The sequence below is a fragment of the Cebus imitator genome, unplaced genomic scaffold (assembly GCF_001604975.1).
Source record: "Cebus imitator isolate Cc_AM_T3 unplaced genomic scaffold, Cebus_imitator-1.0 Scaffold98, whole genome shotgun sequence".
NCBI classification, from domain to species: Eukaryota; Metazoa; Chordata; class Mammalia; order Primates; family Cebidae; genus Cebus; species Cebus imitator.
This window is the reverse complement of record NW_016107413.1, coordinates 73,301-88,624: the sequence shown is the minus strand read 5'-3', so window position 1 is coordinate 88,624 and position 15,324 is coordinate 73,301. Positions and strand designations below refer to the sequence as shown.

General features: G+C 32.1%; 1 protein-coding gene across 6 annotated transcripts in view; it reads left to right on the top strand.

Annotated features, from left to right (window-relative positions):
- The window catches only part of LOC108309848 (pleckstrin homology domain interacting protein), a 144,491-nt gene that overhangs the window by 70,890 nt on the left and 58,277 nt on the right, over positions 1-15,324 (top strand). For all 6 annotated transcript variants that reach the window (XM_037741289.1, XM_017536401.2, XM_037741288.1 and 3 more), the window contains 4 exons: positions 8,951-9,023; positions 9,118-9,173; positions 11,092-11,317; positions 14,793-14,930. In XM_037741289.1, coding sequence (XP_037597217.1) covers positions 8,951-9,023; positions 9,118-9,173; positions 11,092-11,317; positions 14,793-14,930 — 493 coding nt within the window. The remainder of the gene's footprint in view (positions 1-8,950; positions 9,024-9,117; positions 9,174-11,091; positions 11,318-14,792; positions 14,931-15,324) is intronic.

Here is a 15,324-nt window from a genome sequence, read left to right as displayed (position 1 = left end):
CATTGCTATTAAGAAAATAAAGAGAAACAATTCAAGGGAGGGCCTGTGTTCTCACTGCTTGCTCTCATGAATTTTGAGTTTTGGCTATAATTACAGCTATTTGGCTCTGTGTAGCTAATCAATAAGTTTTTCAGTTAGTAAAATACCACGATATTTGATCGCATACAGATTTAATCCCTGAAGTTAAGTTGCAGTAGTAATCACAAGTTTAGTTTAGTAAATAATTTTTTTAGTCCCTTGTGAAGGTTCTAGTCGTATGTAATGCTTTGATATATTAGAGGATGAATAATTCTGTTGGAATACTCCTGTTTTGACTAGAAATAGTGAAAGTCATGTGAAATATTTTAAAGATAAATGATATTTCATGTGACTGTTAAAGCTGAAGTTTATAAAACAGATAAGTAAATTCACCATTCTGCCTACAGCTAGAAAATAAGGAATATAGACTATACCTTTAAAATAACAATTTTATGTACAAATTTCTTAAATACAGGTTTTGATCAAGTGTATTTTGAGAATACTTTAATATTGTCCCTTTTTGAATAACAATTGAATTTTCCATTGGAAATTTATAATACTTTTGCAAAAAATAATGGGAATCATGTAACATATAATTTAGTATTTTGTATTTGTCAACATTTTGCTATAATTTTGTGCAATTATGGAAATGTAAATTCTTTTTTTGAAATTTTAGAAATAGCCAAAAATCCTGTAATATTAAAAAGGCTTTCATGTGAAAGGTAAACTTTCAAATGCCTGTTTGATACGTAGTAATTACGTTTTAATAATTTTTAAATAGCGGATTATAAGACATTAATATTTTAATATTGCACTGATAGTCATTCTAATAAATGTTCTAATTTTTTTCTGTATCAATCCATGGTTTAAAAATTTATGCTTTATTTTGGGACCATCTAAAGTTGTCAACAAACTAAAGAGTTTGAGATTGGGAATTGAGATAAAGATACTTACTTCTTACATGCTTAAATAATTGACTTCATTCTGAAATCTTTAAATGGATTCTCAACTTTCAAGTGGTATTCTCCAGAAAGACTGATGGGTTTGTTTTTCTTATTTTTACTGCTGAGTTTCCTCCTAATAGAGGATCTCAATGATAAAAGCAGTTGGGGAGTAGGTGCTGGGTTTGTTTTTGTACTTACAAGAAGAGTATGACGTGTGAGATGATGTTTTAAAAGAGGCTAACATAGGGCATGAAATGGAATAGATAGAACATGTAGCCTGTACTCCCCCTACCCTTTCTGTTATCTTAACTTCAGCTAAAAATAAAATATACTTTTAAAAATACTTATTGCAAAAGCCAACAACAAAAAGTGGTTCTTTTTGTTGTTGTTTTTCTTTTTTAAATGAACCAGGGGAAGAAGACAAAGAGAGTTTTGTAGAGGAAATTATGAGACAACTTAAAAAAAAAAAAAAAAAAAAAAAAAAAAAAAAAAAAAAAAAAAAAAAAAACACTGAATTCTAGGTCTTCAGTACTTTTATCAGTTATTTCTTTACATTTCAGCCGAACAGTCCTTACATAACTTGAGTATTCAGAGGAAAAGTAGTATATATTTGGATATTTTATTGAAGCAAGTAGTGTATATTAAGAATATTCCAAACCATAATAGTTGGGTATAATTTAGTAAGCCCACATTTGTTTGGCATTGGCAGGAGGTAAACATCAGAATAGCTTTGTTTTGATGAAAGTTGTTCTAAACTCTGAAGGCTTTATATGCCCATTAAATGCTAAAAGGCAGATAAATTGTTCCCAGAAATAGCTTGAAAATGTGTGCAGACTCTCAGGGCTAAAGTTGAGGGCCTTGTGTGAAAGAGGTTGCCAGGTGTATAAGTTTATTATAACCTTAAAAGTTCCTAAATATAAATTGTTTTATGGCCTTTTTTCACCCATTAAATTATCATAGTATATCTAAGTTTTAACCGAGTTTAACTAAATGAATATTAAATTAATTGGAAAAGATACAGAAAGAGACTTTTCACATTTTTTAGTACTAGGCCATTTGAATATCAAATAGTAAATAAAAGTTGTTTGGAGTTGAATTTGTGGACTCCATGTTTTTAATAGCTTTCCTCATGTTTCTGGTGGTTTCGCTTTATTTATCTTACTCTTTCTTTTCTCTGTAGCCCTAGCTATGTCTCTATCTCTCTCCCTATCTATTTCCGTCATGTTATTCAAAGCTGTAGTTTGTTACCTCCTGTCTGGTTTTGATTTTAATCAAAGAGTACAGTATGTCTCTTGATAGAAAGCAGTTTTGTGGAATTTGGTTTTTGCTTTACTTTCATTGTTTCATGGGTAAATTCCAAATAAGTTTTTATTTGATTAAAGTTATCCTTATTTTTGTAATTGTTCTCTTAACCTTTCTTTTACTTGAGATTTTTTTAAAAAAAAAGTTCCAGTGTCCACTAATCCAGAACAATATATTTCTCCTTGCAACGTTCCAAACGAGCAGAGGCTGCCAATCCACCACCCAGAATTTTTGTACATGCATACTTCTTCTGATGTTAACATGTTCTCAGTGTGACCTGTACTTTAGTTTTAAATGATTGTAGCTCTATAGATCTAGGAAAGGGAGAAAGAGAAGCTCAAAATAAATATGTCTCAATTGTGTTATCTCTTGTGAATCAGGATAAGAATCTCTTTCTGTTTCTCTTTCTTGCTTTTCTTCTTTTCTCCCTCTCCTGTCCCTCCGTTTCCCTCCCTTCGCTCCTTCCTTCCTTCTTTCTTTCCTTCCTTCCTTTCCTCCTATCATCATCTAACAAGAAAATGTTCTATATTTATACTCTCTGTGTTAAAGGACGCTGATGCTTCCAGTCTATGTTTCAGCTTCTTTGGGTAAGGAAGTACCTTCGGTCTTCTCATACACTTTGGTTATCATCACTTTCTTTCAGGTTTTAGATACATGTATATATCTTGATACCAAAGGCATCTTAATCTGTTGCCATGAATGTGAGTTTGTCTCTTCAGCTTCTCATACTGCATTATATTTAGTGAATTACTTTTAGTAGTAATTCTTTGACCTAGTCCATGACCTGCTATCACAAGAGTATTTGAGATTTGATAGTTACAAGAGAAAGTATATGAAATTATACAAAATACAAATATGCAGATGAAGATATTTTGATTAACAAATATTTGATTGTTTAAATTTGAGTCTTTTATTTTGTGTTAAGCACAAAATATGAGGACCACAAGGGAGAATAAGACACGGTCTTTATTTTTAGTCAGTCTACAGTTAAAGTGGGGAGATAAAATATACAAAATATATGTTAAGAGATAAATATTGATAATTTCAAATGGTAACATGACAAATGAGGAAAGATAATTGCTGTATCTTAAGATCAGGGATCACATCAGGGCGGATGATTGGAGAAGTTGTGTTGAGGAGGAGGAATTTGAACTATGCCTTGAAAGATAAATAGGAATTGAGTCAATAAGAGAATGAATTTTATAAATAAGAGGAACATTATAAATAACAACATAAATGTCAAGACATGTTCATAGAGTTATTTAGAAAATTGTTTGCAACAGATTTTGGAAATAATGATTAAAAAAAAAGAAATTGAGATGAACTGTCAATGACTTCAAATGATCTCATAGGCATAAGTACCTATGAACATTGTGGGGGCTTTTGTAAATTATTTTATAGGCTGATCAAGAAGCTAAGAGAAAAATAGTTTGGTTGTCAGTAGTACTATTTCAGGTATAAAACTGAATAAGTGTGAGGAGAACTACTTTAGTCATGAAAAACTATAGAGGTAGTTGGTAGGAAATTTGTAAAGAAAAAAATACATATATGACTTGGTGTTTTGTGACTGATACGGGAATTTTGGCCATAGGGTGATGGGGAGGAAAGATTTAATAAATGTGTTTATAGACTGTTAAGTCCGGGTGACCTTGTTAATAGAAATATGAAAGACATAAGGGAGAACTGACTTCTTTTTATTATTTGTAATAATGTTTATTGTATTGGACTACCTATGTGGAAATGGCCAGCTAGCACTTGGAGATAGAATGCTTAGAGGGGATAGAAGTAAAAAGAAGAAAATGTTGAAGTGTTTCCTATAGAATATAGTTAACTTCCTCATGGAAACAGGAGAAGGCAGTGAAGAAGGCTTAGAAGTAAACTTTGGAAAATGCTCATATGTTTAGCAGAATGGAAAAGAGGTCATAATCTCTAGAGGGTGTATCAAGGAAGACACGCTATGCTAATATGCCAGAAAGACCAAAAGAGGATAAGCCACACGGGAGGTTTAATCAATAGTATTGCTTTCCCTGGAGAAATCAGAATATGGGTACAAAATGCTCTTAAATTTGAAGATATTTATTTTGGTAATATTTTTCTTTTGATGAACATCTAGAGCTGATTTTTCAGAATCACTTTTATGTAATAATTTTTCCCCTTTTATGTAATAATTTGATCCACTGATTTTATCAAATCAAGTCCAGCAGTTTCCTTTTTTATGCTGGCATTAGTTAAAGCATTTTCAATATTAAAACAGCCATGCAGTAACAATATTTTAAAGTAATTAGATAACATCTGATCTGTTGGAATTTGGATAGTTTATTTTAAAATCGTCTTTGTTTACATAATGAGAAGATAGCCAACGCATTCTCCCCCAACTCCACCAAGCCAGAGTCTCTCTCTGTCCCTAGGCTGGAGTGCAGTGTTGTGATCTCAGCTCACTGCAACCTCTGCCTCCTGGGTTCAGGCGATTCTCTTGCCTCAGCCTTCTGAGTAGCTGGGACTACAGGCACACGTCACCATGCTCAGCTGATTTTTGTATTTTTAGTAGGGATGGGGTTTCACCATATTGGCCAGTATCTAATACTTATTTTAAACATACATCTGAGTCTCTTTTGTATCTAGTGTACATATTTTTCCTTATGTCGGCAAGCTCTAACCTAAAAGTGTTTTTGATAGATAAGGAAGGACTTCTTAAGTGTTATTCTTAGCATAAATTCCATTTCTCAGCTCTTTTCATTCTTGGTATAAGAGAGTATTTCATAAAATTATTTTAGGGTATTTTAAAGTTTGCATAATTTTAAATTTTGGAGTATTTCCTAGGTAAGATGCTTTCTTCTAATCAATGACATGTTTAAAAAAAAGAGCAAGACAAACTGACCCTGCTAATACAATTGAAATAACTAGGAGAGGATGGTTCTGCCTAAGATAGCCCATACTTTTTAACTTTCCTACTTTGTGTTGAGGTTTTCTAGAAGCATGTACTTCTCATATTCACTATATGTATGTTCTTCATGATTGATATAATTTACACCCTAGAATTTTAGTCTGCATCCTGCTTTTAATATACTTCAACTCCAGATTTGTCCAGTTTTTTTCAGTGTACTTTTCCTGTACCTCAGATGATAGGATTTTAGGAGTGGACTCTAGAGGTAATTTATCTTCATCATTCCACCCATATTAGGTGATTTACCTATTACTGATGGAGAGATATCTTAGGTCTTCGACCTCATTCCTCTGTGTAATCATTCATCTTTCTACTTCACAAGAATTATGTTAGAAGTTGTGTATACTACCCTTCCTCAGAAAAAGTATCAGTATTCTTTATTTATGAGTCTGTCCTTATCAGAGCTCTTAGCTCATAAATTTTTGTGTCATTTAATTTCTTTAAAGTTCAGTATAAGTCTCTAAATGCCTAACAAGTTTATACTACTCGTTTACTGGTAGTATTCATAGAATTCTTTAGTATGAGAATTTTCTAATAAGGGAGTCATTATTTTAACACATCTGATCCTCTTATTTCCTCCTTTTAAAAATAAAATACTTACCATAATTACTGAATATACCTCTATTTCTTTTTCTTCCTATTACTCTTTTTGAAGTTTTTCCAGTTACTAGTAAATACTGTCTCATAGATTATCTCAGCTAAACCTTATTGGTATTTAATGTTTATGAGTTCTATTTGGTCTTTATATATGTCCAAAATAATGCATAACAAGCATACTTGATTTTATTAGAGGAATAGTTCATCTAAATGCACTTACTTTGATAATTTGTCATTACTTAGTAATTTCACTCTATTTTGTAATTATTTTATTACAACTGCAGTTAAGTGCTAGCTAGCATAAACTATATGTAGTATTAAATTTTATGTTTGATCATTTTCTTTCTATGTAGTATATTTAATTTTATGATAGGCTCATATACCTTTCATTTAGTTAGAGAGGATATTTTCTTTCTTTTCATTTTTGAAGATAAGCCTCATTGCTTTCTAGTAAATGTGAATATTCAAATAGTGCCTTCATTTAAAATTTTGTCTTTGAGAATTCTTACTCATAAATACTTTGACCCTTGTTTAAAAAGATGAAACTCTTTTCTTTTGGTTGGCTTAGTTAATCATATCTTATATTTTAAAACCAGCTAGGATATTTTTGGTTATATAGAGAAGTAAAATATTTTCCTATTTTGCATGATCAACTGTTTGGAAACCTGGTCTTGGAAAACCTAGTCTGCAGTTTATAGGTATGGGTGTTTATTGTCTGAGAAACCATTAATAAATAGAGAGTTGATCTTTTAATTGATGAGGTTAGAGGCACCTTTTCTAACTGGTTCGTGAGTAAAGCAGATATTTTAATTTCTTCTTTAATAAATGGTTAATCAGAATAATATTTTTCTTTTTTTTCTGATATAATTGAAATGTACTTGCATTTTCTCCATATAAAAGTCACTTCGGAGTTAAACAGATGCCTTATACCAAGAAAATTACTACTGTCTTGCCATATTCACAATAAAATGTGTTATGTAGGACACATAGGCATCTTTAATATGATTGCTGTTTTTTCTTTGCTTTTTTAGAACTTTATAAGTTTCAATTGTCCCCAAATATTCTTTTAGAGATCTACTAACTGTAAATGTGGCAACACTGGTAAATAACACTGGTCTAGGGTTGATCAGTCCTACTTGCCCCCCAACCCTTACCCTCAAAATGAAAAAATGTACAGCAAGATTATTTAAACAACACATGAAGGATATCATGCATGGGAACATTGATCAGATTTCCTTTGAAATTGCTAAATTGGACTACTTTCAAAACTCTGCTGTACTACTGTCTACTTAAAATTGTAATCTTAGACTTGTATTACACTTGTAATCTTAGACTTGTATTACACTTCTGGAAACATTTATTAGATTAGATTTACAAAGTAGCTGCTTTTTTTTGTTCTCTCTCTTGCCTTCTGTAAAATTTTGAGTGAACTGAGTTAAAAAAATCATTTAACAACACATGGCTCAGGCAGTTTCAATAACTTAATTTTTAGCTTTGGATATGAAAGTCCATTTAGAGGTGTACTTTGTTCATGTGGTTGCTTATTTATAACAGTTCACATAACTTTTATTTGCCTAGGAAAACACTGAAAAATAAATACTTGAATCCTGAATATCTATCTACTTACAGTCTTTCATTTTTGGCAAATACCTGGCTGTATGGCTACTGGTGCCCTTATGGTAATCTGGAGAAATAGTTACATTCTTTTATGTTTTTGAATTGTTTTAAAGTAGACTTGCAATCAGTCACCTTCCTCTCCTATCTTATCATCCTCCAACTTTCTTCACACTTGAAATATAATCCTGTTTCACTTGTGATTCATTTTCTTTCTTTTATGATAAGTTTTTGTGTGTATTAAACATTAGATAATTTTACTAATTTTATCCAATATGGTTACATTTTTTAAAAAGTTATTCTTTTCTATTATTGTAACCATCCAAAACAGCATTAATAAATGCACACATTTCTTCTTTTTAGTAAGCCAAAGGATAAAGCTAGTTTTCTTTCTGAGGCAATCCCATTTGTGGTATTGTATTAACTTCTTAGGTCAAGTCCTTTCTTTTATAGAAGTATTTTCTCTTTTTACTAAAAATGCAAACCTTCCTTGAGAAATCAGTTATTCTTCTTCTGAATTTTACTTCTGTATTTGGTGAACTGTACATCCATCCTTATGCCAGAGTTTTAATAATAAAGAAAGAAAGTTATCACCTTTCTCTTTTCCAAGCATTTCCTGGGATATTACTAATAAAACTCAATTCGTTCTAGATCAGTGGATACCGGAACAGAAAGGAGGTATTTCTTACCTGATAATGTGTGTGTGTTCCGATTCTGCTAATCCAGAAATCCAGTAGCATTTGTTGAAAATCATCCTTAGTTGTTATTTGTTAGGGAGTCAACTCCCTATTTTAGTTGTTTCTAAAATTCAGACCCTAGATGTGCTTTAGATAGGGTAGAATTTTTACCTCTTTCAGAACACTGCTAAAGAAGTTTTCAACTGGAACGTAGTCTGAAGAAGCACTGAGAGCAAAAAATTCAGAGTGGTGATTGGCCACCTCTGTTTGATTGACAGGTTGCAGGGAGGAAACCCATTCGTTCTGGATTAATGGAACTGGAAAACAGAAAACAATTATCAGGTAAAAAAAACCTTTTCTTTAACCTTTGAAATTCACCATTTAAAAGATGAGTCAGACTACCAGGGAATTTATTACCAAAAAGAATAAAATCTAGTGTCATTTGAGCAGTGATCTCTGCCTCCTACTTCCAAGAGTTACCAAAAAATCTGTACAGTTGCTACATGTCAGCTTTTGCAGAAAGGGCATGATTGAATGGAGATAGATGGAGTGTAAGACGTAATTATGTGTTAAATCTGAGTTTAAAACATGAAGCAGAATTCTATGGGTGGGGGAGATTGGTATTCTTTTATTTCCTGAATTGTGTGTTTGGTCTGTGGATAGGGTATTTTTCAAGGCTATTAATCTGGCACTTTTCATGAATATTCGTAAATTTTATTGTACTATGCTTGTTTTACTTTATCTTTACTTCATTAGGATATATCCTACTTTTATCATAAAATTATTGTAATAATAGTGACCAGTTCTTTACATTTTAATGGCATTTTTCTTATTGTTGGTTAAATATATTTCAGATTGAAGGCCAAGGACATGGTGCAGTATTTGACTGCAAATGTTCTCCTGATGGTCAGCATTTTGCATGCACAGACTCTCATACAGAAGACTTTGGAGGGAAATAAAGTTGGTTAAAATATAGCATATAGGAAAGAGCTGAAGCTGGATGCAGAGGAAGGGTGTCAGAACTCTCATGGACATCTTTTAATTTTTGGCTTTGGGTCCAGTAGCAAGTATGACAAGGTAGAGTATGTTGACTATACATTATGTCCTTATTTTTTTAATGCATGTTTAGGGGTTGTATTTTTTTGGAGTCGGTGAGAGTCATCATTTTTACATTCAGGATAAAATTTGAAGAATTTTATGTTAATTAGTTTGGAGACTTTAGTTTTGGAAAGGAAGGTGAAGACAGCAGTTAAATCTCACTTTATTAGGGCTTATTATCTAAAAATCTGCATATTTCAGAAAAAAAAACTTAGCCTGCTGGAGCAATCTAGATTGGAATTTTTAACATGAGGAGTTATATAAACTGGAGTTGGAAGATGTTATCCATAGTGGGACTTTGAAATGTAAAATGTTTTATTTATACAGGTAATATGTACTTATCTAGGATACCAATCTGTGGCTTTCATATGTTTCTTAAAAATGTATTTTATTACCTGATTGTACCTCATGATTTTTGTTAAAGATCCTGTCCAGTTTTTTTGGGGTTTTTTTGCAGGGCTGGGTTGAAACGCCTCACTATGTTGCCTAGACTGGCTTTGAATTCTTGGTCTCAAGCAGTCCTCTCTCATTTCAGCCTACTAAATAACTGTACCTGGCATTTCAGGCCTTTGCCACTGTGCTCAGCAGTTAAAAACCCTGACTTTAAGATTATTGACTAAAAGAATTAAATTGCTTATTTGTGTTGGAATGGTATAAAAGGTTATGATAGTGAATATTGAGTGGTTTATCATTTAGTTTAAAAAATTATAAATTAACCAGTGAAATTTTACATAATAAAATTTGTGTCCAGGTTGAGTTTTTATTAATAATTTTATATCATCTCAAAACATTTAAAGAAAACACTTATTAATTCTTAGAAAATTTTACATTGATTTTTATATTAATATTACATAAATCATACTGTATACCTAAAGATTTAAGATAAAGCATGGTAGCTCTGTGGAAGTAAAAATACTGTTGAATGATTTATGACGATTTGATTTTACCATTTAATTTAAAAGTGAATATTGTATAACTTATTTTTAGTGGTAGCTGTGTTTTTTTTTTTTTTTTTTNTTTTTGAGACTGAGTCTTGCTCCCTCACCAGGCTGGAGTGCAGTGGTGCGATTGTGGCACTGTCTTGGCTCACTGCAACCTCCACCTCCAGGGTTCAAGCAATTATCCTGGCTCAGCTTCCCGAGTAGCTAGGACTATAGGCATGCGCCACTATGCCCAGCTAATTTTTGTATTTTAGTAGAGACGGGGTTTCACCATGTTGGCCAAGATGGTCTTCATCTCTTGACCTCGTGATCTATCAACGTCAGCCTCCCAAAGTGCTGGAATTACAGGCGTGAGCCACCACGCCCAGCTAGTGGTAGCTTTTTTATGTAGTAGTCTCCCCTTATCCACAGAAAATATGTTCCAAAGCTCCCAGTAGATGCCTAAAACCTTGGATAGTACCAAACCCTATGCATACTATGTTTTTCCTATACAATAGTAGGTGGGTAGCATATCTAGACAGTGTGGATATACTGGACAAAAGGATGATTCATGTCCCAAGTGAGATGTCATATGATTTCATTATGCTTTTTGGAACAGTGCACAGTTTAAAACTTAAGAGTTGTTTATTTCTCATATTTTTGGTTCAGTATTTTTGGACTCAGGTTGATCACAGGTAACTGAAACCATGGATTACAAATAAGAGGGGACTCCTGTATATAATCTCTTCCTTGTTTCAGGGAAAATTTAAAGCAGCTACTTTTCTGATCATAATACTTAAGGTAGAAAATAAAAAGACCTGTTAACAATTAGTTTAGGAAAATAATATTTTAAAAATTGTTGCCGAATACCATGATTTGTATTCAGATGTTTGCTTTCTATTAGAAATGTTGTAGATTTTTTTCTACAATGATAAATTTTTATTTTTCCAGTCTTTTATGAACTTTTCTTTTTACAGATAGCAGATCAGATGTTCTTTCATAGTGATTATCGGCCACTTATCCGCGATGCAAATAATTTTGTATTAGATGAACAGACTCAGCAAGCACCTCATCTTATGCCTCCCCCTTTTTTGGTTGACGTTGATGGTAATCCTCATCCATCAAGATATCAAAGATTAGTTCCTGGTCGTGAAAATTGCAGGGAGGAACAACTCATCCCTCAGATGGGAGTAACTTCTTCAGGTAGGTGCTCATTTTCTTAGACAGTCAAATTTTCTTCTTCCCACTCAACTGTTAAAATTCCTAATGGAGTAAAACTTTGTTTTCAGTTGTTAAGTGCATGAGAAGTAAAAGTATTGTTTTATAGTTCTGTACAGATGTTTGACCATACTTAAGGATTACAAATTAAGGAACGTTGGAGATTTACAGCAATAATTTTGATTTATTATCCATTTGTAACTCCTAGGGATTAATAAGGTAGTTCCTGTATTTGGTGTGAAACAAGTCAATTTGTTCATTTATTCAGCAACATTTATTGATAATCTCTTTTGTCTCTGACACTGCTGAGCCATGGCTATTCAGCAGTGAATTAAACAAACATGATACTTGCTTTCATGGAAATGAGTTCGTAGATTGATAAACATAGTTTATTAGAATAAACAAATACATAGTTCAAATTGTAATGAATGTTATTAAAGGGAATAGTAGTATGATGTGAGAGAGATTGTAGATGGCCTGTTCACATTGAAGATGTTTTAAAAAGTGATCAACTTTTAAAGATTTATAGGAAGTAAGATTAAAATGAAAAGTATTCAGAGCTGTTTTGGTCAAATATAATGGAGTGTTGAAGAATTAAATGAGAGTCAGAATGGAGTCAAAGCCTTCAAACTGCTCTCTTTCTTTTGACAAGAAATGTAGCACTAGTATATTAAGTAAAAATAATTGAAAGGTTCTGTAAAGAAGGTTAAACCAGTTGTGTCATTATGAATACTTCTATATTTTTAGACTAGAAAAGTATTGATGAAAATACTTTAAGCTCTAGACTTTAATTGACAAAAGCTTCTGAGTAGTTTTTGTTTTGAGTGACTTTTAAATAATGAAATTAGATTCTGTAGGCAGCACAGAAAAAATCAATCTCAAACCTGCATCTTATTTTTCTTAAAGGGCTTAGCAAGAAATTGCAATGAAGATGGGCGTTTTGGATAGAAAGGACTGCTCTTTTAGACATGTCCACTTAGAATGGAGGGTGAGAAGAAGCATTAAAGGAATCATTCCTGTGGTTAGTCATAGAGTAGTCCAGTCCAGTGGACTTGAATATCTGGAGTTTGTGAGATTAATATGTCTCAGTACATGGACACAGCATGAACTCAAAGAATAAGTAGTATTTGAGAAGTGTGGGCAGATACTCAGATAAGTTTCAGTATTAGAGAAGTTCCGGTCATAGGACTGAAATTAAGAGAAATGTCTTCATTCTCTTGGAAAGGAATTGGCAAAAATCAGATTGTGCCCAGGCCTCAAAATAGGTAGCTACTTTAGGGTTTTAGACACAGGGAAATAAGGAAAAAGCTCATTTATTAAAGTATCAGTGCTATTTAATTATTATTATTACTTTTAAATCCATTTACTAGTTTATAAAGGGCTTTCATAAACAATATCTTACTTAATCCTTTTATTTATGATATTCCAATCCTGCAAGTTGAGAGAATTCAAAACCTAATGGTATTGTGTCTTGGAATCACAGGGACTCTAACCTCAGCTCTGATTCTTAGTCTTGTTCTTTCTTTCATATAAAGTAGGCATAATCTTAAAAATGAAGTAAATGCCAGTTACTGGTATCCATAAGAGAGCCCATAGCAATAATAATAATGGCTTTGTAATGAGTTACAAATTTTTCAGTGTTCCAGTTCTCACAATTCAGAGTAAAAATGTTTTTGTCATATTTTAGAACATTGAGTATAAAAATAGAACAAAAGCAAAATGCTTTTCAAAAAACCTTAGCTCTCTAGATAGTAAAATGTATTTTGGGAAATCTCTCAGAGATAGGGAAAAATAGATTTGAGCTATTCTAATAATAAATTGGCATGTTAATATTGACACTGTACAACATACTTTAAATGTGTTTTTTTTTTTTTCAGTTGTACACTGAGCTATACCAGATTATTCATCAGTATTCCAACATGTTTTTTTTTTTTTTTTAACAGCAAACCAGGAAAGAAGTAGGAGACATTTGAACTTTTACCTTTGTCTGCTTTTACCACTTCTAGCTTGATTAGTCAGTTATTTTAAATAAGTTATTTTATCCTGTTGAATTTTAGTTTTCTCCTATAAATGAAATAATGTTATGCACTTAATACATGCAAATTCCTTTTCCTTTTACCTGTCTTACTACAACTTTATTACAGAATATCTTTGCTATCTTTTCTTACTATTTAAGCCCACCCTAAAATTCTGACCTGATCAGATCTTCTCATATACCTAAATGGCTGATACTAATTGTTCCCTTCTTTATACTCATGCAGTATTTTTCATATATTTCATAACACATATTTAAAAAATTTATTCAGCAAGAGTGAACACTTAATGCCTAGCATTGTATTAGATTTAGATAATATTAAGATAAATGAAACAGTTCATGCTTTTGAGGAACTCACTAGTTTGGGCTTCATTTATATTTTATATTGGTCTGAGTACTTAGATACGTTTAGGCTATTTAAGGACTGAAAAGGTAACAGCTAATTGTTTCAGAAGTAGTTTGGAAAGATTTCACAGAGAAAATATCATGGAGGTACAGTAATAGTTGGTGATTGAATGGTAAGTTAGAGATTATGTTTATCCTTTTAGTGGGAATATTGTGTTCAAAAGTTTCAGTTCATGAAGGTGTTTTTGTGTTAGAAGGGCAGAAGTCAAGTGGTCCTGTATGAATGGTATGAGTAAGAATTAATGCTGGAAAAGTTGGATGGGTTAAAATACAAATTTCTCCCTGCTTCACAGCCTTCATACCTCTTACCTGCTTTCTGAAGTGTTCCTTATCTAGCTCTTTACGTGACTAGCTAATTTAAATCTCAGTTCAAATGCTACCTTCTCCGAGAGGGCTTCTCTGATTTTTCTGACCCACCATCACCTTCTTTATTTCAACATCATTCTTTCATACTCTGTATTAACGACTGATTTTTTGTTTACTTTCCCCATCAGAATGTTAGCTCTTTAAAGGGCAGGGATCTTCATGTCCCTTATTTACCACTAGTTCTCCAGTACCTAGCGTAGTTCCTAACGTATAATGAGGCAGTAATTTTTTTTTTAAGAAAGTGAGTAATCAGATTTGTAATTTTAAAAGAAACTATGATCTAAGTAGAAAACCTTACTTTTGCCACTTGCTAGATGTATGACTTCAAATAGTTATTTTGGTTTTCTCATCTATAAAGTGGAGTTGTTTAAACATACCTAATGGAGTTACCGTAAGGATTATGAGTATCTGAATCATGATAAACACTTAGTAAAAGTTAGCAATGATCCTCATCATTATTTTTGATAAATTAAGATGGACAAATTTTTTTCTTTATTTTTTTTTCTATAACTCCCGTCATTTACAGTTGATCATTTTATGTCTTTTTCTCAAGCAAAATTTATGTTTAATTCTGAACTAATAAGTGAGGTTGGTGAATAAAGTAGTTTGAATAGTAACTAAAGTATTCCTAATATTTTGTGTGGTATTGCATAGGATTGAATCAAGTTCTAAGTCAGCAAGCAAACCAGGAGATCAGCCCACTGGACAGCATGATTCAGAGACTACAACAGGAGCAAGACCTAAGACGTTCTGGTGAAGCAGGTATCAGTAATACCAGCCGTTTAAGTAGAGGTAAGCAGGTATTCTATTTTAAGTGAAACATTTAGAAATTTGAAACAGCCTAAACTTAACCACAGTGTTAAGTGAATAAACAAATTAAGATACATCTATAAAATGAAATATTAGACTGCCAAAATGATCAGGGTTTTGAAGATTATTTAATAATCTAAGAAAATGCTTCATAATGAGTTTCAAGTTAGAGATAATAAGTTTTTCAATATGTGTATTATTCCACATTTTCAATAGTAAATATGTAGAGTAGTCAAAGCCACATTCTTGAACATCTCATCACTCTTAATTGTTGTACATTATTAAACTTTAAGAGTCAAAACAAATTTATGAACCGTAAATATTCTTGGGTTTGTGTGTTTTGATTCTTATGATGTTTTCCCAAAGATACCTAGTT